At 38.7% G+C, this 25,062-nt stretch overlaps 1 protein-coding gene across 1 annotated transcript in view; it reads right to left on the reverse strand.

Annotated features, from left to right (window-relative positions):
- Positions 1-281: 281 nt before the first annotated feature.
- The window catches only part of ASPG (asparaginase), a 44,782-nt gene continuing 20,001 nt past the window's right edge, over positions 282-25,062 (reverse strand). The window contains exons 7-16 of the mRNA XM_032188525.1: positions 22,606-22,718; positions 20,944-21,129; positions 17,896-18,009; positions 14,793-14,912; positions 13,603-13,698; positions 12,583-12,746; positions 6,217-6,303; positions 2,500-2,599; positions 2,118-2,177; positions 282-460 (exon numbers count right to left, since the gene is read on the reverse strand). Of these exons, the coding sequence (XP_032044416.1) occupies positions 2,124-2,177; positions 2,500-2,599; positions 6,217-6,303; positions 12,583-12,746; positions 13,603-13,698; positions 14,793-14,912; positions 17,896-18,009; positions 20,944-21,129; positions 22,606-22,718 (1,034 nt within the window). The 3' untranslated portion in view covers positions 282-460; positions 2,118-2,123. The remainder of the gene's footprint in view (positions 461-2,117; positions 2,178-2,499; positions 2,600-6,216; positions 6,304-12,582; positions 12,747-13,602; positions 13,699-14,792; positions 14,913-17,895; positions 18,010-20,943; positions 21,130-22,605; positions 22,719-25,062) is intronic.

The raw sequence follows: 25,062 nt of genomic DNA on the forward strand, positions 1-25,062 counted from the left end.
CATTGTTCCTCAGAGATTTTTATTAGTTGAAACACAGAAACCTACAATGCACTGTTTTCTATTGGTATGAATTCACCACATCATATCCTTTTGCTATGCCTGCAATACTGTCCACAGTGATTTAATGTAAGATTTAACTGTCCACAGTGATTTAACAATGATTCAAAGACGTGAAGAAGATTCAAGAGGTTTAAAAACAGAACTTGCGCAGTAAAGACAATACATTCCATCCTCAATTGTTTATATTTTTTCTTAAAAAAATAAAAAGATAAAGCAGAAAATCATTTTTATAAAATCAAAACTTAACATGTTCCTAAAAAAATAATATTTCTAAGCCCTGTAAGCTCCGTGTGCCACTAGCATTGTTTCTTTCCTTTTTTTTTTTTCTCCCTGTAACTGCTTAACACCATTTCTGGTTCAAAGCTGGTATTTCTGAAGAGGAGTGACCATCTTCTGCAGCCTATGGATAAAGAGAAAATGGATGTTTAATACTAGGCAGTATCCAAAACCTCCCTGGGACGAGGTTACCTTGTAGCCTGTCAAACAAGTTCTCATGCAGTACTGAAGACTTCCTTCAGACTGCCTACACTACTGGTGGCTCAGTCCAAAGGAACTGAGATGATCCAAGTAGGAGTTGAAGATTTAACACATTCACTCCCCATCTGCACAAGAAAAGTGACTTTTGCAGACATATTTCACTGAAAACTGAAATCTCTTTGCAACATAACCCATATTGTGAAAGTATTTTTAGTGTCCTCATCCTGGACGCTGGAAAGCTTCCATTTAAGAGCTTGAGAGTGTGATTATATCTAATCCTGCCATATCAGCTTAGAAACAAGCACACCTCAAACCTTTACAGGAAAGGGAAAATGCCTGATTCTATCCTATGTTCTCCTTTAGACCACCATACAGTGATGGAAAAAAACATAATTGTTTCCCATGCAACTTCGCTTCTATATACATGAATTCACTTATTTGATCAAATGGGACAGGGAAGAGACAATGCAGCCATGCCTGCAGCCAAACCTTTAACTCAATTTTGTGTTAATTTTGTTAAATAAAGGACATCATCTCCTCCCAATATTTAAACTGGTATTAGACTTGCCAATATATTGTAGGAGAGATATCTAAATCAACAATGTATAGCATCAGAAAGGAGCGCTGAGAAATGAAAGGCAAGTGATTTACATGTCTCCAGTTACAGCACAGCGCTGGAGAAGGTCAAACGCCCAGACAAGTTTACTGTGGAGAAGACTTGTCAGCTCTGATGCTTTGAACACGAGACTCACACCCCTGTCATACGCACACAGCTAGGGAAACACACCTTGGGCATTAGCAGCACAAAGGAGACTCTCACCGGGAGTCGGAGACAAGCAGGCAGCTGGATGTAAGGTCTGAGTAAGAGCGAGGCCACGGCACTGCCCAGTCCTGTGCTCAGGGAGGGAGCGTGCCCTGGGCAGAGCTCTGCGTGGAAAGGGAGCCCTCTGCACCCTGTGCGTGCAGCCCAGCTACTTGTGCCTACTTAGAACCTGTGCCCTGTTTCTGGTGGTGGTTGTCTATGTTACACCAGGCAGACGGTGGGCTGGTACAAGGTGCTCAGTGAAAAAGCTAGAGGGAGAGCACTCTTGCAAATGCTGTAGGTGCCAAGCAGTGCCTCCTGAGTGGGAGGCTGTGCAACCGACGGCTGCAGTCACACCACAGCGCTGCTGTGGGCATGGCACCCTAAAAAACAGGCCTGGCACCCTAAAAGACAGGCCTGGTAAAGTGCCCAAGAAAAGGCACTTCCTCTCTAACCCAGGCAAGACAGAGGAACAATTTATTGCAAAAGGCCAACAAAACAAGACATCACTGCCCTCAATGGATTGATTAGTGTTTGGATACCCAACCAAGTTCAGAACAGAATGCACCATTAAAATCACTTCTAGTTTCAGGCCAAAAGAGGAATAAACATTAGTCCCATTCGACAAACTAAGGCAGGGACAGCAGCTGAACCTAGATGCCATACAGTGAGCAAGGGCTTAAATACAAAGTCCCTCTTCATATGTGTAGCCCCCTTCACACATGTATGTGCTGACCCTTACATTTCAGAAATCTGGCATCTGAAACCTCGATCTTACCTTCTTTTACGGAAGCTGTCTGAAGAACTCAAGAACCTCCTTACACCCCATAGCCTCTGCCTGTGAATAGAAACATGAATAAATCCCGCCATCCTGTGCACCAGGACATGCAAATACTTACTTGTGGGAAGTAAGAATATGTTACCACAATATAATTAAAATCCAATTTAAATTTTAATTCCTCTGACATAGATGAGAAAGTTCTGGCTCCAATGATTTATTACTTCAGAACAGCACCAGACTTGAGTTCGCAACATGCTCGAATCTGGTTTACAGTCTCCAAAGCAGCATTTACTTTTCCCAAACTAATATTATCTGACAGCGTGCATTACTACCCACAAAGTTGGAGCACCATATGGAGTACAGCCATATGTACACTTACTACTTGTTGGGGATTTTTGCCATCATAGCCAGTTTGCGTCAGGTCTGCACCAGCTAGGTACCAGGCATTCAACCCATCCACTTCACCTTTAGCTGCAAGACTGGAAAAAAAAGAGCAATTAAAGCGGTTTTAAGTCTCTCATTCCATTTCATGGTACACCTGTGTACTGTCAGGAAGCTCAGCGAGCAAATGCTGAACAGGAACAGTCTCAACATGGCTGCCAGGATAGAGAGGTGAGTAAAGGAACACTATTACAACAGCTTTGAATAGCTGAGCAAGCAACACAGCTTGATGAATCAGTTCCTTAAATTAATAGGGCTGTGCTATAAGTACTTACAACAGGCCAGTTTCACATAGTGGGTGTGACTATGACCAAAGGGGAAAAAAAGTCATGCAGTTTCATATTTCACAACACAATATTTATCTCATGAAATGAGTTGGGGGGAGGGCAGTGGCTACATCCTGATGCAGCTGAAGAAGTGAGAGCACAGGCTGATGTGCTAGCAATCGGTGTGCCTTATTTAAAACCTCTAAGACCCCTTCACAAGCACGCACAGCTATATTTGCTATCAGAAGTTATGACAGCCTGCACATACACAAAAGCATGCCTGTCCATACCAAACCTGTAGAGCTGGAGTCTAGCTGAGCTGACAGCACGGCTGCAAGGGCTACGTTGAGTTTTCTCAACGTATGAGCACGTCAGGCTTCAGAACTGCGCACAACTCCTTGCTCTGTACGAGTCGATTGTTTGAGCAGAACTACCCTGATAATCATCAAGTGAGCCTGCATCTCATTATGAAAAGGAAAGCGCCCCCAGACTTACGAAGTTCACCATTAGCTGCCTTAAACACTGCTCGCCGTGGAGGAACGGCGTGTTTCTGGCAGCAAGGCCAGAGGACAGTGGCAGGCTCTGTGTATGACAGACGAGCGAGGCAGACCTGATGGAGATCAGGGGAGGAAGGAAGATGCAAGGGGCAGTCCGTCAGGTACGCCTATAGAAGAAAGCCTGAAAGCAAGTCTGCAACACTCAGTTCTCTGCTAGGCTGAAATCACTTCTGCTGTTGATTAAATCTCTTAAGCACCTGAAAAAATTTTTTCAGGGGAGTGGAAGCCTCTAATTGCAGCAGCCTGAGGAGAAAGTCAGAGAGCGGCTTTTGCTCACAGCAGTCCCAGAGGTTGGGCAGGAAAAGGGAAAGCAAATGGTCTTCGTATTCTTCCATGCAACCCTACCAGTCCTAAGGCAGGACCACAGACCCACAGCTGGGGCTGCAGGGGACAGGGATGTGGCAGTGGGCTTTCAGTGAGGTCAAACTGTGGATCAGTCTGCTATCGTGAAGAAAAGGGTCAATAAATCATTAATGAAAAATGCTATTACAAAAAAGGCCCCTCAGAAGCCAAGAGAAAACAGAGGAAGCAAGGGCAGTCTAAGAGGAAGCTCAGTGGGAAGCCCTCAAGAAAACTGCAGGAAAAAGTAAGTGTTAGTAAAGAAGTATAAGCATTAGTAAAGTGGGGAAGAAATTGCTTAGCAGCCACTTCTGAACTCAGAGAAAAGTCTCTTGATGTTGAAAGTGAAATGTCCCAGAATTATGGAACAAACAAAATGCTGAGCAAGTGAGTTATAAGTATCTCAAGCACTGGACAGGAAAACACTGCATTTGCCAAACAGAATCTCACCCTTCAGCCACGTGCAAAGTAGAAACCATTCTGGACAAAGACAGGAATGTTTAGAAATACTACCAACCTACATACCCAGGGCAATTCAGCTAGCATCACTGTAAGCAACAAACAAGGACTATTGCACTGAAAATTAAATGCCTAGTAGTAATTTTGACTAGTGGTCAAAAACATGAAGTGGTCTATTTCCGTGATATTAGAGCAACCCAAATATGCAGAATTATCCTCAAATTTGCAGCAAGAATTCACTGATGAAGTTAAAAAAGTATTCTCTGGGGACTGTGGCCCAGAGAACAAACAATGATGCAGCCTGCTAGAAAATTTAGATACAACCATAAATAGAAGATACCTGCTATTCACTAAGTTGATTATACTCAATAACACCATGAAACATTTTCTCCAACTCCTGATCTCCATAGCGAAGCCAAATGCAGCTGTATTTCCTTCACACTCTGTAAGTGTACTTCGTATAGCCAAACATACATATATTCGAAGCAGCTGCTTCTCAAGCTCCTAAGGTGACCAGGAAAGGGCCACGGCCCTGGTTCCTGCTGTGCACCTATGTGGGAGACTGTTCCCCTCTCACCCCAAATACACAGCGCCATGCCAAGTCTTCATTAAAGCTTCTGTACATGCATGTACTCCACCCTTCTGTTTGGAAGATGAACGCTGTTTTTGCATTAAAATTATTATCATTAATACAAGTTTAAAATATTCCAAAACCTCAAATGTTTATTATCAGAACAATAGCTTTGAACAACACGAAATCGTGCCATACAGACACAGAGTGTATGACAGTCCCTCAAATGCTGTAACAAACTGCATCAGAAGCACTTTTTGTTTAAAGCCCCCGTGCTCTCTTGTCGGACACCCCACTGTCAGCCAGCCAAACAGGTTCTGCACAGGGCACGATGGCTAAGTGAGGGGCCAATTTATTTGCAGAGGAATGTAATTCTCGAAGCCACTCCTCTCATCTTCTTGACAGATGGAAACAATGCAAACTAAAGGTTTAGTTTTGTCCTATTACCTGCAGTGCCCTGGGAAGCACATATTTTAGCTGAATGGTATTATCCAGTCTCCTCTGAGCATATTATGGCATCTGAAACACTCCAGCTAGTATCGCTCTGTTTCAGAATTACTGAAGGGACAGAGTCCAGTTCCTATACAGAATGCACATCAGCTTTACTGAGACCTTACAGTTTTGAGAACAATCTGCGGCACTGGCTGGCCCCTGTAATGTTGTCATGGTTTCCTGACAACTCCTGAAATAGAGGCTGGGATTCAGGGATTTTTTGTTATTGTTTGTATTTGAGAGGAAAAGAAGAAATGAAGCAAAAACAACCACTAATTTTAGGATATTACTACAAATTTCTCACAATTTTCAGAGTATCCCATCATTCAGGACCATTAAGAAAAACACAAAATCAGGCACCTATTTTCCTTATCATTAAAACATCTTATCTGTTAAATGTAGCTGTATGGCTGTATGGAAAAACACCTTAATAAAGGATAATATCCTCTTACAATTAACTATAGAGATGATGAGCACTTTTTCAACAGTTTTGGGGTTAAGCCTATTTGTGTATTTGATTTACATATTTTTGAGAAAGGCGCTAGAGTAGAAAATGTTCCCATATAAGCGAAAAGAGGATTTTCATAAAATAAAAATTATGCAGTATGTGCAGCTTTATTCTCAAATCAAAACAGACCTTGTTCTATTTCCTCTTTACCCTTCCTCAGTGAAAGTGATTGGAAAAAACAGAGCGTGTTTTCTTCTAGTTCACTTATTCCCACAATATTAACTTACTTTGGAGCCCTCTTGAGTTATTGGTGCTGTGGCACAGAGCTGATGCTTAATTTTATCATTTCACTCATTTCCTCATTGTTAGTCTAGCACAGAAAGACTCGCATGTCATGTGCCAGGGACCCAGCTATTCCTTGGAAGTTATTTCCACACTGTTTTCCATTCTGAGAGTCTCTTCTGGAAAATCATTACCCTTCAACTCAATTTTAGGGCCCCACCTTACCATGTATCACATTTACCTGCAGAGTATTGCTCCGGTGTTCTCCAAGTCATGTTTTGAAAGGTGCGCTCCCGTTTCTCGTAATAAATTGATCACTTGTATGTGCCTTTATGAAAGAAATAGAAAACAAAGAGAACTATCTTGACATGGATGTTTTTGTTTGCTTTTTTTTTTTCTCCCTTAAATCCAATGTTACTCATGTACACAAACAGCCAGTGAAAGTTCTCATGTGGTATTTGCCACCACCACAGAAACAATGAGTCTTCTCCAAGGTGATAGATGTAGTAAGCAGATTTGCTGTCACTTGCAAAAACCACTCACATACTGAGTTCACAGAAGTGCTAAGTTCAGCTCTAAAATGGAAAGGGATGTACCCCCTTCTATTCAAAATTATTATTATTATTATTATTAATTTAGCACCAGCTTAATCTAACACTTGAAATACTGGTGATTGAAACCCCAAAAAACAGTGAAATTATTCATTCAGTAACACCATTCCTGTATTTTACAAAATACAATACCCAGCTATATTACTGTTTTAAATGACCTCTAAGTCTTGCAAGAAAGCAATGTATCTTTAGGTTACTGTGTAAGCTAATCGTGTTTTTATGGCTTCAGAATTGTGGAAAGCATCTTACAAACCTCCCGCAGAAGCATGTTTTTCCCTAGCCCCTTTCTCCCACTAACTTTGTTAGATGTTTTGACCTGTAGTCTTTAGGATGCCTGCCTTCTTTCCTTTCCTTTGAGATAAATGGACAAACAGATAACTATGCATGACTAGCCAACTTCTATTTCTTACACGCTTTGGATAGAAAATAACATGACAGACAAAACTATTTTCAAAATACATTTTTCACAAGGGACCTAGTGAAAGGTTTAGAACTAGGTTCTAAAAGGACTTGACAGTCTGCTCCTCTGCTAAACAAGTATCTAGTTCACAGATTCAAAAGTGTATTTTTTTTTCCCCAGAAAGAGCATGATGACATCAGTAGATCAGGAGTAGTTTCACATTTCCTCTTTCAATTACGTTACCATACCGTAACACTTCAAAATGAAGAATTAGGCTTTAGGATTAAATTAGGATTAAAATGAATAATCGGAGCTTCACAAGGAACCACCTAAAGACTCATCTGTATTAATTCAAAAAATAAAAAATAAAAAAAATAATCTCACCTACATGTTCAGCTTCATCACTTGCATTTTCTTTTCATTTTAGAACTGAACTAAACTACTTATCTAATCCCATTGCTTCTCTTTAGGAAACTGCATCTTGAACTAGAAGTTACTTTAAAGTTATCCAGATTAAGCCTATGTAAGCTTGTATGTCTAATGTAAGATCTTACTTTACAAATTAAAACCCCTAACTGTACAGATGCTGTAATAATCATTTTGCTTTTCCAAACATAGGTTATCTACTCTACCAGACATATTTTTTTAAACATACTTCATTTCAATTGACAGCAATAAATAAATAAATGTATCTTTGTTTCATGCCAAAGCATTGCTGGAACGGCACATGCTGCAAGTTTGTTCAGTTATCTAAAATATTTTCTCAGGAGGGTCCCTTGCAATGTGTCTAGTCATCCGCAAGTATCTCCTTGAGAAAGCAAATAATGGCACTGCATTCTATTTTTCAGTCTGCAGTGGAGAATGAATTCTACATACATGAATTTTTTAGAACAATAATTAGCTGAAAATGAATCTGACTAAAATAGATTAAAGTTCAGAACTGAGCATGGATAGCATCTGCTTACTCTCCAATGACTGCCACAGATTATTCCTCATTTCCCACCTTATATCTCAGCATGAAAGTAGTGCTTCTTAAAATAAAAGCTATGCTCCCTTTTATCTTTTTGTCCTGTCCTATAGCAAGATATGTAATGTTTAGAGGTATCTTCCCTCAGTTCCAGCAAAGAGTCGGGAATTACTTTTCCATTATTCTAACCATTTACTCCTCACTGGCAGGAAGAGAACATCCAGAGTGCAATTCATGTCCCCCTGTGCTCCACAGCCACTACTGCTCTGAATGGCACCCTGTAAGTTTATGATACAAGCAGATCTGGAGGCATTTTTGCAAATTTAAATTAGAAAAGAAGTGGTTTAAAGTAAAATAAATCTTTAAGGACTGAAAATACCTGTTTATAATAAATGCTTACAACACAACATTTATAAATAGAAGTATAATGTCTCGAGGACTGGGAATCATTTATAATCGTGCTTCTTGGTATGGTGGGAAGAAGAGGAAGTGTTGTATATCACTGCTGGTTAAGGGGAGGGTAAAAGACATCTTGTTTAAGGGAAAGAATTAATAGAGACAAATAGTAATGGGAACTTAAAAATGTCAAATTTAGTACTGTGACTAGGAAGAGCAGATCTGTCCAAGAAAGCAAGCCGACCACCTCTCACATTCCCATCACTCAGTGTGAAAACTATGCAGGAGGTAAGCTGCACAACAGCTCATTTCTACTTTCATCCAAATGGTATCGAAATGGTATCCAAACAGAATCGTTCACAAAAAAATTAAGCCCTGTCCAGAGTACCACTTCTGTCTTACTCCTACCCACAAGAGCATTATTCATATTTTGAGAGGCTGGCAGTGAATTTTCTCATACGTCTTATGCACATGAGAGATTTGTCTTCAGATGTTGTTTCTTCAGGTGCTGCTCCACCATGGCTTTACCAAAGCCTCAGATGGACCAGTTTAGCTGATCTGTAGTTCAGCTGACGTCATGAGACATAAACTTCTTGGGAACACTTCAAATGCAATTCCCTTTCTACCATGACGACACAGACCCAACAGCAGAGCAACTGCTGAATAATCAGAGCTCACGGTCAGAGGAGAGGCCCATGTCACCACGTTAACCTGGGGTGCACAGCTGCTTGTCCAGTCTAGCCTCATCTGATAAGCAAAGCCACAAGGACACATGTCACCTGCAAACTATTTCCAACTCTTCCCTTTTCTTAGCTCCTTCTGTTACATAACCATGGCTCTTGGTTGGACATAGCCTATAGAAACAATGCTATTTTGCATATGTTACTTAAAAGTTAGCCTTACTACTGACTTGATTTGCTCTATGAAGGACAGAAAAAGAGAAAAAAGTGTTTCTAGTGTCTTCCCCTCCTGTGACTGTACTACTGATAACATTGGAGAAAACAAAGAAAAATGTAAACTAATATTTTAATGGCTCAAGAACAAAATAAACATTTTAGTGCGGTCTTCAAATATCCATTCCTATGGCTCAAACTTGAGTTCCAGACAAAGACACCAGAACTTCTGCCATCTCACAAGCGCTCTGGATTTACAATGACCGTGGTGCTGTACAGTACATATCATCTGAGGCCTTGACTTGGCAGACACTTAGAAAAGTGAATCAACTTCAAAAGGGATGAATCACACATGTGAAATGAGCACACATGTAAGAGTCTGTAGGATTGGGGCCTTAGGGTGTACACCTTCCACCAACTCTCTTTAAAGAAATGCAGGTGTAATGTATATCCAAACTTGACGGGCTTCATTCTTCTTAATGCTTGCTTCCCTAGCAACTGCAAGGGTTATGGCAGGATGAGCTTAGTTTCACTTGTTCACTTTTCTGCACGGTATCAGTAGGAACTGTACGCTCAAATAATGTAAGGACAAACTTCAGCGTACTTCTGGAATTGTTAATGTTTAGATTTTCACTCTGTCTTATATTTCCTGAAGTAATGTAAATGTAACCTTGCAAAATATCAAGTATTTAAATTCTTATTTATGTGGGAGGTAATTTTACTACCTCTAATCTGATGTTCTCACAGCAGTACACCAGCAACTCCCCTTTTTCAACCTTTTACCACTGTACTGTAAGTAAATGGAAGTGCTTTTACTACATAAAATATACACAATTTTTATTCAAGACATTTACCTGCTTAGAAGAGTTTCTGTTATTAAAAAAATATTATTCTATTGTTTTGAAAATGAATTATCCCTTGAGGGTACTCTAAGAAGTTAAAGGAATGCTACTAATTTTGATATGTCAAGCAACTGGCCTAAATTAACAGTGGTCTGTTTAACTTCATGCATAAAGTGAATGAGACTACACGCAAATTGCATAGTTACAAAGGAAAAAGCGGAAATGTACTTTATTTCTTATTTAGAAAGGGATTCCACATTTTACAATCTAAAGAAATAAAGAGTCACTTAGAGTCAAAAATATTAAGAGATTGCCTTTGGTATACATCAAGTTGCTAGTCTGTAAGTGACAGTGCTATGTTAAGAAGCTTTTAAGAAGACGTAACTCCTGATCGTCTTTACAAATTATTAAACGGAAAACAGAAATCAGTCATCGTTATACAAATTTGCATGCTAGGTTAAGAAGCAAACCACTGAGCAATGTCACATGGAAAATTGAAAGAAACTATGTTTAAGATGAGTAGATTCTGTACTGCAATTATATTCCAATTAAACAAATATTAATTCTCAGAAAATGGGATTAACCTGATGCAATATTCAGTAAAATTGAGAAAGTCACAATATGAAACAATTTAAAACATTGACTTCTCGTTAAGGTCAGTTTCCCTCCCTTCCTCCTCTGCCATACAGTACATTGCATCAGGATAATCTCTTCACTTTCAGCACGCAACTGTTTAATAAACAAAATTTAAATATTTCTGTACCTTAAATCTTTTAGTGGGTATCTAATTACACACATATAAAGCTGTCTAATCTTTACCAACCTCCTTTGTGTGCTTATCAGGGTGAAAATGTAGTGTGAGTACACAGCAGATCATAAATTCAAATTTATGAGATGAGTTCTAAGTCAACCCTTCCTCTCATTCCGACAGTAGAAACAAAAAGAGAAACTGAAAATGGTTATGGTGCAGTTTCCTTTTACAATTCCCCATATCAAAATGTGCGTGCAGTTTTAAAGAGCTTAAGAGTCATAGTAGGAGTCTAATATAGGAGTGGCAATGCTGAGGAATCCAAACAACAAGCTCATGTGAAATTCCTCAGGCAGTAGTTGGGTGCGGTAAAAAAAAGAGTAGGTGCTTGATTTGCAGGAACATCTAATGGTATCTAATGCTTTAGCATTTTCTCACATTGGACTAGAGCCACCTCTATTCAGCTATGAGGTTATTTGTTTGATTTGCTGTTGGGCTTGTTTTTGCTTTAAGACTTTCAGGGTTTGCCACTGAAGGGCTTATATGCTCTTAAGATAAAGCAACAACTGCACAGCCATAGGGGACCATGCAGGAGGTATGGCGATAGCACAGTTTGGCCAGACAGAACTTCAAATCTCAAGTTAATAGGACCTGTTGAATTTTCTACATTTGGTGTTTGAGACAGGAAAAAAAAATATATTTTTGCAGCCAATGCAAAAACGGGCTTGTCAGACCTCCCAGGTATCAAACTCCAGCCTGAAAGACCAGGTGAACTTGTCAGCTTTAGAAAGCTGAAGAAATATCTGGGGACAGACACCCATGAAGACCATTATAATTCTACCTTTCCAAGCTCCTTTATGGAAAAAACCTTCTCTCCTGCCATCACACAGACTGAACGTGAGATAAGGAGCTGAAAGTGGATCAAAGGAACAAGGAGAGACTAGAGCATGCAGCTTCTAACATGTTGGAAGACCAATGGCTCTACGAATCCCCAGGCTATATAAACTGTTTTAAAATTAAACTTTTGTTAACTGATAACTTTCATATTCTGTGCCATGACCATTCCTTAAGACTACACAACATGGAAAAGACCAATAAATTGCATGTCCACGACTACCATTCAAGAGTTGTTGACATTCAGAACAACAGGAAGAGGAAATCCACAAAACAGGCAGAGCCACACAGCCATCCCATATAATTATGAGTGGGTGGAAGAGAAAAATCAAAAAAGCAGTCACCCAACAAGAGAGTCAGGCAAGCATAGGTGGAAGGGAAAGATTAAGACATGTCAACCGACCAGTATATTTTCTGCCAATTGAAACAGTCTGGTTTCCCCTTGATGGGAAAGGGGAGGGCAGAAAGAAAACAGACAGCCCTGGATCCTACACTTGCATTTCTAACAGTCAAAATGAGTATTCAGTTTGGCTCTGTTTTATAAGGAAGCCTCATAACAAAGAGTGGAGTCCTGGAATTATGGACAAAGACTTGGCGGGAAGGCAGCAATAAGTTACCTTATGCTAAATTTTTGCATGCGTACAAAGTTTTTTGCTTTCATTTCATGTTATTTCAAAAACACTTTTAATTTAGGCTAGTCACATCCTTTGAAACAGAGCTGTTTTGTGTTACTTTAACTTCTGTCATTTACATATGACTGCCGAGATAAAACAATACCAAAAAACAGGGGTGGACTTTAAAACTGATATAAGGTTTGTAAACTTTACATGAAGTGGTAAATAAATTATTTTCTTACCTGAACTTGATTGCATTCATCAGTGGGGTAGATCCATATCTGTCTCTAGCATAAACAGTTGCACCAGATGTCAACAGATACTCAACTAATGACAAATGGCCTTCAGAGGCTGCAATATGAAGTGGAGTTCGACCATCGTAGTCTTCACAGCTCAAGTTTCCACCCTAAAAAAGGACAGATCTTTCACATGCTAAAAAGATACTGGCTGCACATTTGATCATTGGTACAACAAACCACAAGTTGTTGTCCCACCAAAATATTAAGCTTGTCAAGCTTCCAGTGTTGATTTTACCACCAATACAGATATTTATTTTGCCTTCCATATGTTCTCCCCCCCCCAAATATTATCCCATTACAGCCCCTTCAGATAGGCTCTTTACTGCAGTACACCATACAGCAGCTTTGTGCCTAGAATCTGCTAATTTTACTTGTCTTAGTTTATTGTTATTTTCAAGATACGTCTATCCTTTTTCTAGACCTATTATCAAAGCCTCAAGAGTAGAGTTAAAGCTAGGAAAAGACAAAACAAAGAGGTGTAGAAGATGATACAGGGAAATAACTATTTCTTTTTTCAGGTATAAGCCAAGCTAGAGCTATCAGGAGAGCCAAAATCCTGATTTAGCACTGCACTATGTTTCACTTAAATATAATTTTCAAATTCTTTTTTTTTTTTTTAATCATGACAAATTTACATTCAAAAGTTGGATACTATGAATATGCATAAAGAAAGTTAAATGAAAGAAAGCAGCATAAACCATTTTAAAGTGTTCCAAAGTTAGCAGATAAGAACTTGCATATTAATCCACCCGTATTTTCACAGTTCAAAAGAAAATGTAAACAGCTGAGAACCAGATAGGGGAAAGAACATACCAGTTTTGAAAGGCAGAGACTGAGATGCCTAGAAACCAATTCTATTAGTCAAAGTACCTTGACTTACATAGTTGCTTCCCAGCTTCCTCGTATCACTTACAGCTATATTTAAAAATTAAAGTTTTGTACAAACAGTTAATTTTAAATTACCATTTCTGCTATGGCTCTTATTGCATCTATGTCACCCAGTTTCGCTGCAGCACAAGCCAGAAGTGGAATTAATGCATCTCTTACAGCTTCTAACTCCTGAGAAACAAATAAAAGTAAACATTTAAAATCAGCCTTGCCTCTAATATAATTGATGTCCAAGTTATAACAACACTGCCTTTGCACTTCCAGGTGAAGTTTCCAAATTACTCATTTGGATATTTAAAACTGGTAGCATTAATTCTTGGAAGGAAAGAAGCCTCATGCTTATTTTACATTTTGTAGGTCTCCCATCCACAAAGATTTATCTTCCTCCCTAGCAACACTACAATTACCTGGTATTAATACCAGTTAAGTGCACATACTAATTACCATCTCTGCAGCGCCAGAGTTATACATCACTACAGGACGAGAAACAAGGCTGGTAGGAGTTGGAGAAGATTCTATCGTCCATTATCCTCAAGACTGCAACAACTTTATTCATGCGAATCCCCAAATATTTGTTTAACCTGTACTTCCAAACCTCTACTGCCAAGCCCCACAGACCCACTAAATAACCTCACAGTTCTTATACTAAAGAACCATGAATTCAGTATTCATACAGCTACTAAAAATCCCATCTTCCCTGACACTGAGGCAAGAGAAAGGCAAATGCTTTTATCTTAAAAACCAGTACGATAGCTTCTGATTTTCCATCTGGGAGAGACTAATATTAAAAAGCACAAATTATCTTCGTGTAATGCTTCCCTAGTATCATCCTTCTATGTCTGCACATACAATTAAGCTGTTTCACCCCTTATTATTTGGCTTGCTACAAACTGTCAATACATTTGACCACAAAAACACACAGCACTTTTTCATATCACTGATACCCTGAATTACAGCAACTGTCTGAGGCTTGCTATTGTAGCCAGCCAGCCAAGAAAATAAACTCAAGATGGGTCTACAAAGAAAAAAAAAAAAAAAAAGATAATATGTTTTTAATTAAAAACATTTTAATGCTATGCTTGTCATTGTGTCCTTTCTTTCTACCCCAATTGCCTAGCTGGGACGCTCAGTACTAAAAAAAAATAAGAATAAAAAAGGTCTAATGTTTCAATTTTCTTTCAGCTTTGTTGCTCGTTTTTAAGCTAGGTTCATTTAACTGAATTTAGCATTTACATGAGTTTGGTTTTAAATATTTAAGTATATACCTCCTTGCAGCTGATACTTAGAGATCTGGCAATCGCTTGAATAAACTTGCTATCTCTCAGAGAGATCTTGGCTCCTGTGGGTACAACAGTCATTTCTCCTCTTAGATTCTCACTCAGCATCTGAAAAGCAAGCAATCAAATCCTTTGTTAGCAGAGGAAAAATATGGTAGCAGTCTAATAAAAAAATCTTAGGATCGAGTTAGAAAATTGTTCGGAGGAATTATGGAAACTAATTGAACGCAGACAAAAGATTAAAGAAATAGTTACTGTGCCATGAAGACAGCAAGTATAAAAAGACAAAAGGAAGAAAAAGGGACGGGGAAATAAAACTTTCTTCTAAAGCAATGAAACCAAAATAAGCACATAACAAAACTCCTCCAATTTTTAGAGTATGCAGACAAACTTCCCTAGTGGGGTAAGTTTGTCTGCCCTAGTGGGGCAGACTACTTAAAAACAGAAAGATAGCGAGTAATTAGCAGAGTAAGGCTGAAGAACAGAATATTTGGAAATGCTGCCTTTGCCAGCATTTCCAAAACTCAGTACTCCAACACAGACTGTTTATTTAGGTCTCAAAGAGCCCAGTGCTGCCTGTGGACAGTCATCTATTTCAACTGATTTTCAAATAGCTCCATTAGCTCTGATTTTGTTAAAATTTGGCCATAGAGCCTGTTTTAAAAGCAGAGGGTTTACTGTAGTACTAATTATTTGATATTAAAGCAGGTGTGTAACAGTTTGCAGGGTGGGTTCATCCAATACAACCAGAAAAAAAAAAAGGAAAAAAAAAAAAAAAAAGGACAGCTAATTAATGTGCAGAAATTGCTTGAACACAGTAATAAATTAAAATACTCTAAAAGATGGGTTATGTGAAATCCGGAGAACAGAGAAAGAAGCCATTCGTTAAGAAAAAGCAACTGGTTTCCTCAGTTTTGACAATTTTACATACTGGCACTCTTTCATTACAGGTTGCTGATGCAGGTATAAAGCACAGTTATTTCAATTAGAATTTTAAAAAGCAGGATTGTGAAAGTTTGCACGAAACAGATGTGATGTTGGAAGGAGGAATGCCCGAGGTTTACTTATGTCTAGGCATGCCCTTTATTTAAAAAAAAAAAAAAAAAACTCTCAAGCGCTGACAACACTATAGCTGTCTGCTGGAAGAGTCCCATCACATACGTGTAACTCACTCAGAGGATACCAACTGCTTTTAGAGTTTGACAGGTTGAGATCATCGCTTTGCACAGGTAACCTTAGCAATTGGCACCTGTGCTAAATGAGCCCAATGCAGAAACCCTGTGTGCCTTACTCAGTCCTACCAGCTCTGCAGCCATTTGCATGTGTCTGGGGGCAAATTCCTTGCTTCTCCGTATTGAAAGAGAATCCTAAAATAACCACGCCAGCTTCAGGAGAGCTTCTGTCTCTTGGGAGACTATTGTTTGGTGATATGCTTAGCTGAAGATATTGCCACAGACAACATATTTCCAGGCTTTCTTCTTCTCCTGGTCTCTACCACTCATTCCTGCCCGAGCAACGTCGCATGCTGCTCCCTTAGTTGCGCCAACACAATGGTTGGTGGGTCTGCAGTGTGAGTCAAATGAGGAAATCAATCCTGCTTAACTTCAAGAAATTGTAAAAGTTATTTTGTTTTTTAAGCCATATAAAGGAGCTGCCAGCACTACCTCACAACACTGTGTAACACATTACAAAGGACAGCGTGTGAAGATACAGGTATACCTTGTGCCAGTGGTACATAAAATATAATGTCACCAAGTCCTCATTTGAGTAATTCAGCTACCTCACCTTGGCAAACTGAATCTCAAATTTAGTTTTAACCCATACACTAGGCAGGAAGCCAGCCGGAAAGTTTCTCCAGTCACAGGTCAAATGATCCTCTGTGCAAGCAGATTAAAGTCTGTGTTAAAAAAGAGGCTAGTATATGTATATTCCAGGGTCAGTGAGTGTACCAAGGGGGCACCAGTAAAGAGCCCGGGTTTCTAAAGTATATATACACAAACACATGCAATACCACAACTCACAACATTATGCTGCCTGTTAAGCATGTTCTTGCACAGAATATGTTCTTGCCATCCTCACAAAAAAAACACATAGCCCCTCCTCCTCTCATTTTTCAGAGCAAAGGCTTTAGCAAACAACTGAAAGCACAGAGTCTGAAACTGTTTGTAACCACAGTAAGTGGTACTTCCAGTCAACCCACTTAGGATCACAGGTATCCTAACATGTTAGTCTCAGAGCTCCTACTGGTTGGAAGCTATTGAGCATGAAATTAAGATCAAATTTGTCTCAATTTTAATAAAACAAAACACCATCATAAGATACACATGTGCACGCAGTGCTTAAGTCTAGAGAGTGACTCATCGTGATGTCATCTCCCAAAGTGTCAGAGTTATGATTTCACTGCATACAAACACAGAAACACATGCATTCCTGCAGACTGCTGTCCTTCTATCTAATTCAAAGTTGTATGCTCTTTGTATAAAGGAACTGTATCAATTTAGGGGAAAATGGCTTTATTAAACACCGATAAACAGAAAGAACAATGTTAAAGGGATTAAGATTTTAAAATCAGTTACAATTGGTTCTTAAAATAATCCTCTATTTTTGATGCATTTATAAAATATCTCTCTCACACTGACACAAGTAGTGGTGTAAAGGAGGAGGCTGCAGGTACCATATATTTTCAGAATTAGCTTTCTGTGAATGAGTCCTGGATCTTTACCAGACTAAGATCAATGACAAGATCTTTGCTGACATCAGTAGGGTTAGGATTCTGTCTCCCTTATGGATTTCCACATATGGGCTTTTATTACGGAAATGCCCAGGGTTGACTACTGCATTTTTGTGGCTTGGTTATGGTCTTCAATTGATTTATGCAGAGAATTCCTTTCTTTCCCAATCTATGTATGTTTATTTGCCTAACACTATTTTCCATAAGGAAAAAAACAAACAAGCATGTGACATTCACTTTATGGCTCTGGAACCAATTGCTTTTAAATGCAAGGAAGAAGCTCAAGGCATTCAGCTGAGCAGAAGTTAGCACAGCAGATGAGAAAGTTAAAGGCTTTCAAGGTCACACTGACATATTTACCTGTCTCTTCTCCTCCCAGCTAAGCTTATGCTTGCTAAGTGTGTATGACAGTTTAGTTAAGGCTGCCTCTGGTGTCATATCACCTCCAGGAATTACTCCAACATCAGCGAGAGTCTGAATAAAAAGAAATGATGACTCCAGTTAGCATAGCATTCAAAAATACTTGTGTGTACAAAAAACATACATGAGTGATATGTAGCAACACAGAATACAGTATGCAGCTGTGCCTCCACTATTTGTACTCCCACCTGTGATTTCTGTAATTTTAGCCATCAAATACTGGGCAAATACTAGAGCCAGATGAATAAAGCTGACTTGTACTTAAAATTCCTCTTCATGCAGGAACATGGAAGAATTCAACCAAACACTTGCCACGGTCACTCGCCGTGCTCAAACGGAAAGGTTACCGGTCTGTATCCAGCTATCTGCAGAGCTGCCAGATTACCTGTACTGAAAAGCTGCAGTTACTCCATTTTAACCCGGTGGCGTTTTGAACATTGCCAAGTAGGCTGTTCTCACTCAGACATATTTACCATTCTTTTATGGGGCATAACTTTGGATGAACTCCAGCACTACTGCGTGCTCACAGCAGGAGTACTTTCATATCCTTTCAGACTGCACTAGTAGTATATGATGGAGAACATAAAACTTAAATACGCACTTTACCCAGTTCTGACGAGAAAAGCTAAGAGAGATGATTCAGTATTTTAAACTGATCTTTCTGGTAGTAAAAAGCAGAAGCATCTTTGCTATGGTCAGCAAGCTTCGTAAGTGTAGAGCAAAGACAAAGCAGATTTCAGATCTTCAGATAAATTGTACCTGGGCAAACATTCAGACTTCCCTAAACTACAGACCATCATCTTAGTTATTACGTGATGCTTCACAGTTAAGCATCTTTTAGTAGGTTCTTTACACTGATTTACTTTTAAATGCCTTGCATGTAATTTTCAGCTTTGAAACTTGTAGTAACTTAACTAATATTTTTAGCAAAATACAGCGACTTAATCGGCATGTTAACCACCTCTGAGAGCCCCAGAGTAACATTTTTAAAAGTCACACACAAAAAAAAATATAGAGACAGAAGGTGAGAAATACTTAGGGCTTTTTCAGTGGGCTTGGGAGAGAGAAGGAGGAAAGGATTTCCTAGTTTCCTTCCTATGCCTGAAGTCCCCTCAATTACAAGTTTCTGCTATGCAGATGGCTCAGAGGCCACACATTCAGTTAATTAAAACAAATACTTCAAGGGAAACCAGGGACTCAGCTCACCCACTGGACTAGCATGAATGAGTAAAAAATGGCCTAGCCACATGCAAAGACCTGTGAAAGACTTCATTTAAAGAATGAATATATATATATATTTAGTTAACATTACAGCAAGTTTCCAGCATTCATCCAAACTTCCTCCATTGAGCATTTCCTTATGAAATTGAGAAGGCAATGAAAGAACAAGAATGAAGTAATTTTGCAGGACTTGGCTCTGTCAGTGGCATCTCAAAAGATGCCAAGAAAACAGGACAGCCTCCATCAGTGGATGCTGAAGCAACATAATACATACTCCACATAAAAGATGGATGCCAGAAGCGAACACATTTCAACACAGCATTACAGTGGTTTACTAAGACAAATGCTAGTGACCTGAGTAGAACAACAGTCTAGATTAAAGTGCAAAAAGCCATTTTTAGAGTTGTCCACTTGGAGAATTTTTTACCTGGAGCTGAGTTGTTTGTTGTTTTTTTTCCCTCCCATATACTTCAATAATTTATTTGAAGCAGAAGATCACATAAAACCTAGGCTTCATTTTCATGTTTTCAAATACAAGCTTGGTGTCTTTATTGACTTAACTGCTTTCTTTCTGTGTGAACTGTTTTATATAATCCATGTATTCCTATTTTTATTTGCTACAGAGCATGAGATCTCTGCAGAAGTTGATACTTCTCAAAACACCCCCATTAAGTTAGGCAAAATTTTAGCAACACTCAAATGACTGCTCATTTCACAATACAGCAACTTAGAATACTGAATAGGTGAACAAAACATGAAAATCACTTTTGCTTTCTGCTAAAAACAGACTATATGATCTTGAAACAAATACAATCTAAAGCTGTGTCAAAACCAATGTTAAAATAGGCAGGTTTCAGCACCAATTTAGAGGATCTACGTTTGTCTTGCAATCGATGGCAAGACCAACCAACAACAAGAGCAGTCAATTAAGAAGCTCTGCCAGACAGGTGGTTGCTCCCAACACAAACAGGTGTCTAAAAGAGGGGGATGAGTCACCCTCTGGCAGCGCTTCTTGGATGTTTAATGGCTGGTCTTTTTATAAAGGCCAGTTAAACCAGCTTCCTTCACACCACCACATGCAACATGCACTCTCATATGGCTTTGAGCTCTTATTAGTCTTAGTGATGTCATGTCTTAATACACAATTAAGAAACTCACTACAAAATGTCCCGAATATTAAGAGCATTTACACAAAGTCTGCTTTAAGCTGGCTGAGTTAAACACAACTGATTTCCATTCTGCCAGACAGATGCTTCCTTACTTACTATTCTCCCAGTTCCTCTATGAATTCAGTTGCACTTCTAGTCAAATAAAACAATGATATTTGGAATATTGCTTGGAATTGCAGGCTTTCCTCATGTTCCTGTATTTTAACTAAGTAACTCCTAGCCTATCAAATACTACTCTATTTGATCATCTGATCCACAAGCTAGATTCTAGCTCAGTGAATGCCTTCAGGAGGGACTCTAACAATCTAATGCAAGGTATCCTGGAGAGCTACACACCACAGGAGCAAGCAGACAGTGATTTGGTATTTTAGCTGACTATTTAGACCATTCAGACTAGGAGTAGCAATATTATGTTTGCAGATGTATTTAAATGCTTCCAGCCTAAGATTTTTCTGGTATAGTTATTTTACGAACAATATCTTCAGTTTAACAAATTTGGTTTTATACACCGGGATTACTAGACTTATACAATCAAGTTGTATCAGTGAAATGTTTCCTTACACAGCAGTAGAGTCTGAAATCATTGCACAACCCTCACCTGCCCTGTTGCATAGACTGTTGTAACAGACCCTCGTAAGCACTGGGTGCAGTTTAGAATCACTACTTTTCGTCCAGTTGCTTTCTTGAGTTCCTCTAGCAAGTCTTCTCTGTTATTTGGGGCATTGCCAGTTCCATATGTTTCAAGTACAATGCCCTCAATTGGAGGCTGAAGAAATGCTTTTACCTGTTTAAAAACAAGACAGGAAACTGAGACAAAGGATGCATTCATGTCACATTAAGATTTTCACATACAGCACAGTTTTAAAAAATGGGCTATTCCCGTTATAAGGATCTGATGTCTTACAGTCTTCTCATGCTCTTCTGTACATCCTATTAACAGTAACAGATTATAGAATAACTTTTGAGAGTTATTGAGAAATTGAGAATTTCACTCTTTATTTTCCTTTAAATTCCTGGAGGGATAGGCTTTAAAATAAACTATTTTCCAGTCATGACCTTAGTGTGAGAAAGGATGCTATTGTTTAAGTACCATTAACAGGCTATATGGTTGCACCATGGAGGAACAAAAGGGTAGATTTACACTTACAAAATAAATACAGAATTATTAATTCAGATTAGAACACACACCCCTGCCCAGATTTGTTACTTCAGCAAAGAGTTTTGCAAACAAACATCTGCCTAAGAGACTCTCTCACCTTTCAGGAAAGAACATTCTAATGAAACATGGAATTTTTTAACTCAAAAAATAATTGGTTTAACTGAAGGTATTTAAAAAAAAAAAAAAAAGTAATAATTCATTCTGGGACAACTATTAGTTGTTAGCTATTGTGCCTCAGTGTAAGAAAATGCCTTGCAAATTTCTCTTTCTAGAAAGATGTATTTTAAACAACCTAGATGTTTCACTGCTGATTACATATGCTAAATGCAATACGCTGTAAGCCCCCCTGAGACTAACTATGCAGTTGGAGTTTTATTGCAAATATACCACCCCTCTGCCTTCCCATCTGTTCATATTCACCTAAAAAGAATAGTAATATAATTGAGGAGTGCTGCTTAAACTACTGGATTCAATTTAAGATGGCAACAGCCATGAAAGACCCGTCAATTTAATGGAACTGGTAATAGAGAAAAATTTAAAGACAAATCTACCTAAAACCATAGCTCCGTGAAACTATTTGTAAAGGCTCAGAGCAGCAAAATCCCACTTTGAATCTTCAACTCTGTATGAATACTGAGGATCATGCATCAGTGTGAGATAAAATGAACCTTGAAAAAGAAGCTTGAGCTGTAGGTCACCTCCACCCTTCATATTATGTATTCTTTGGCAAGTTATCTAATAATATGCCTTAATATGCAGCAAGAAAGCATTTCCACAGTCATCGTAGCCTATACCTCTGTAGAAAAGTACACTTGAGCTATTTATGAGACCTTATAAGAAATTAATTTTAAGTTCCAAAGCCCAGACAGTTTAGATAAAAGGTATTTTAAAAGCTTTTATGAATAGTTTATGGTGTATGAAAATAGTCTCTGAATGCTCTGATATTACAGAAAATGTTTATCAGAAGAAGACAGATACTTTCCCTTCCCTAAAAAAAAACAACCACTGGTACTACTCCAATGTAGCTTTCCTACTACAGCTTACTAATCAAGTATTTGAGAATCACTTCATCTACTTCCAAAATTAAGTGGTGTCACTTACAGCAGCAGCAGTGATTCCTGGGAAGATTCGCAGAAGCCCAACATTCCTGTTCATATTGGTGTGAACTCGAAATTTCTTTTTGGTATTGGCTCTCCACACTGTTTCCCAGTTTACTGTTAAAGAGAAATTGTATTTTAAATGTAATACTAAAGACGTAATATTAAGTACCTTGGTAGCACCTCATACTTAGAGCATTACTTTAAAAAATGTTTCTTATATAGGAGACTCATGAAAGATGATGTTTTTTTTTTAAAGAGGAAATGAAGACCCATTTAAGACGGCAGCCTAAGCAGCTGATCTAACACACTTTATTTATTAGGTGCCACAAAATATGACTTCAAGGACGTATGCAGGTCAGACTCAACTGACCTGCATATATTTTAGCTTTAATTCCAAAAGAGTATACATTCCGAGATAAAACAGTATTACTCATCAATATTTCTGAGTTAGTGCCCTTCAAAGAGATGTTTAACAAATATACTTGTTTCAATATAATAGTATTTTATAGCTAAGACTTCCAAAATGAATATTTTATTTCAATAACCATTAGTGAATATATACTACAACCTCTTCAAAAGAAAATCCTGATAGCAGTAAAAACCATTGGAGTGCACAACCCAACTGGTTCACAATGCTGACCATGTCCCGTTAGTGTCCACTCTCCCAGTCCAAAGTGCTCAGCAAGTCTCCAGCACAAGGCTGTTATGCACGTCTGGCACAGGCGATCCGCTGACTTGACACATGGATCAGAACTTACTGTTACCTAGCTGGACTGATATCAGCCCGGATTAACGTTTAGAAAGCAGACCTTCATCTTCTTAGACAAGAAATATGACAAATGCAGTTACTGTTGCTGCTAATCACCTCCTGAGTTTATTATGTAGTTACTAATGATTAAATAAAATAGCAAGGATTCAATTAACTCTGATTATACATTTAGAGCCAGAAGCCAGCTGTTTAACTAATAGTTTGTTTGTGCTGCATTATTAGAAGCCAAGTCATGCATTATTGATTTCAAAATTTTACTACTTCAGTGTAGGAGCCCAGTGTTGGTAGTGCAGGCGTCTGTTACAAGTACATGAAAGAAGTTTTACTAACAGCAGCCAACAGCCCAGAGCATCATGTTTCAATGGAAGTAGACCTTACTGTGTAGCTCATCATGATCTAAGCTTTTTAGATTTTGGAGAAACCAAATTTTGATACTGATGTGTTCTCAGCCATGTGAAGAGTTACTCACACCAATTACTGTTGTAATCAGCAGACAGCCATTTCCAAGAAAATTCAGAGTACATTTAAAAACCTGCATTGAAGCTTACTCCATTGTTCCATTATCAGAGATACCAAAAACAGTATAATCCATAAAGTCAGGACAGAAAATAGCAGTCACCTGGAAGACTTTGCGAACTTTCCCTTTTTGTGGTGCCTGTAAACATCTACAGCCTCTGTATGTTCCTTCTAAAAACTATCATGCATTGCAGTTGGCTTGGCACCCTGTTTACCCTATCCACCCCAGTTCAGCACATGGATTCCTAATGCTCTGGCAAATAGAGAACAGAAATACAGACAGCTTCCACCATGTGTTTGTGAGAAGCATGGTTCTGAAATCACCTGGCTGGACTTAGTAGTTGCCCAAGTAGGTCTAAAAGGCCTCCAAGAGCTTTCCAGAGAATGTTATGAGAACTGCAGGAGACAAATGGGTAAGTGCACAAAGCCATGTGTTTGTTCTACTTGAGGTTCATAGGACTGGCTAAGCACATTCACCCAGGAGCATAGTGCTTTAAGAAGCAACAGTGTCTGGCAATACATTAAATCCTTCCAACTTTCCAACAGATTAATTCTTTAAAAGCAGCCTCCTCTGTGAGAAGGGATGGCAATAAAATTGTATCAGTTTCTTTATCCTCCATAACCTAGGAGTCCCTGCCAAAACTTTATAAATGCGTACTACTAAGTTTGGCAACTGCTAGCATCCCTAAGTCTTTAACATACTTGAAGAATGAACTGAGGAAACCTGCCTTGGCATGGTTGACTAAGATATTGCCAAAAGTAGAAGACCAAGGCGAGAGATCAGAGGATAGGTTCAGAAATCCAGGCCTGTACCTGTACACTTGGAGTACACTCTACCAAATAACACATCATCTTCAAGATAAATATAATGCATTCAGACACAGTACAGTGATGCAATTCCAAACTATATTAAAAAAAAAAAAAAAAAAAAAAGAAGAACTAGAGATCGTCCCTGAGTTAATATTCTCTTGGTCATGAATCTCCCCAGCCTGCATAATGTGCACAGTACTGCAGACTCACTGCACTGAATAAACCAGTTGTTCTGCAGCCTTTGGCTGTAGTGTGCAGCAATCTGTTTTGTTAAAGAAAAAAATCATCTCAGGCATCACTAACAGTTCTTAAGAAACTCATACAAACAAGTTAAGTACAAAAAGTTCTATGTGTTGGTGTTTA

The sequence above is a fragment of the Aythya fuligula genome, chromosome 5, assembly GCF_009819795.1.
Source record: "Aythya fuligula isolate bAytFul2 chromosome 5, bAytFul2.pri, whole genome shotgun sequence".
Lineage (NCBI taxonomy): Eukaryota > Metazoa > Chordata > Aves > Anseriformes > Anatidae > Aythya > Aythya fuligula.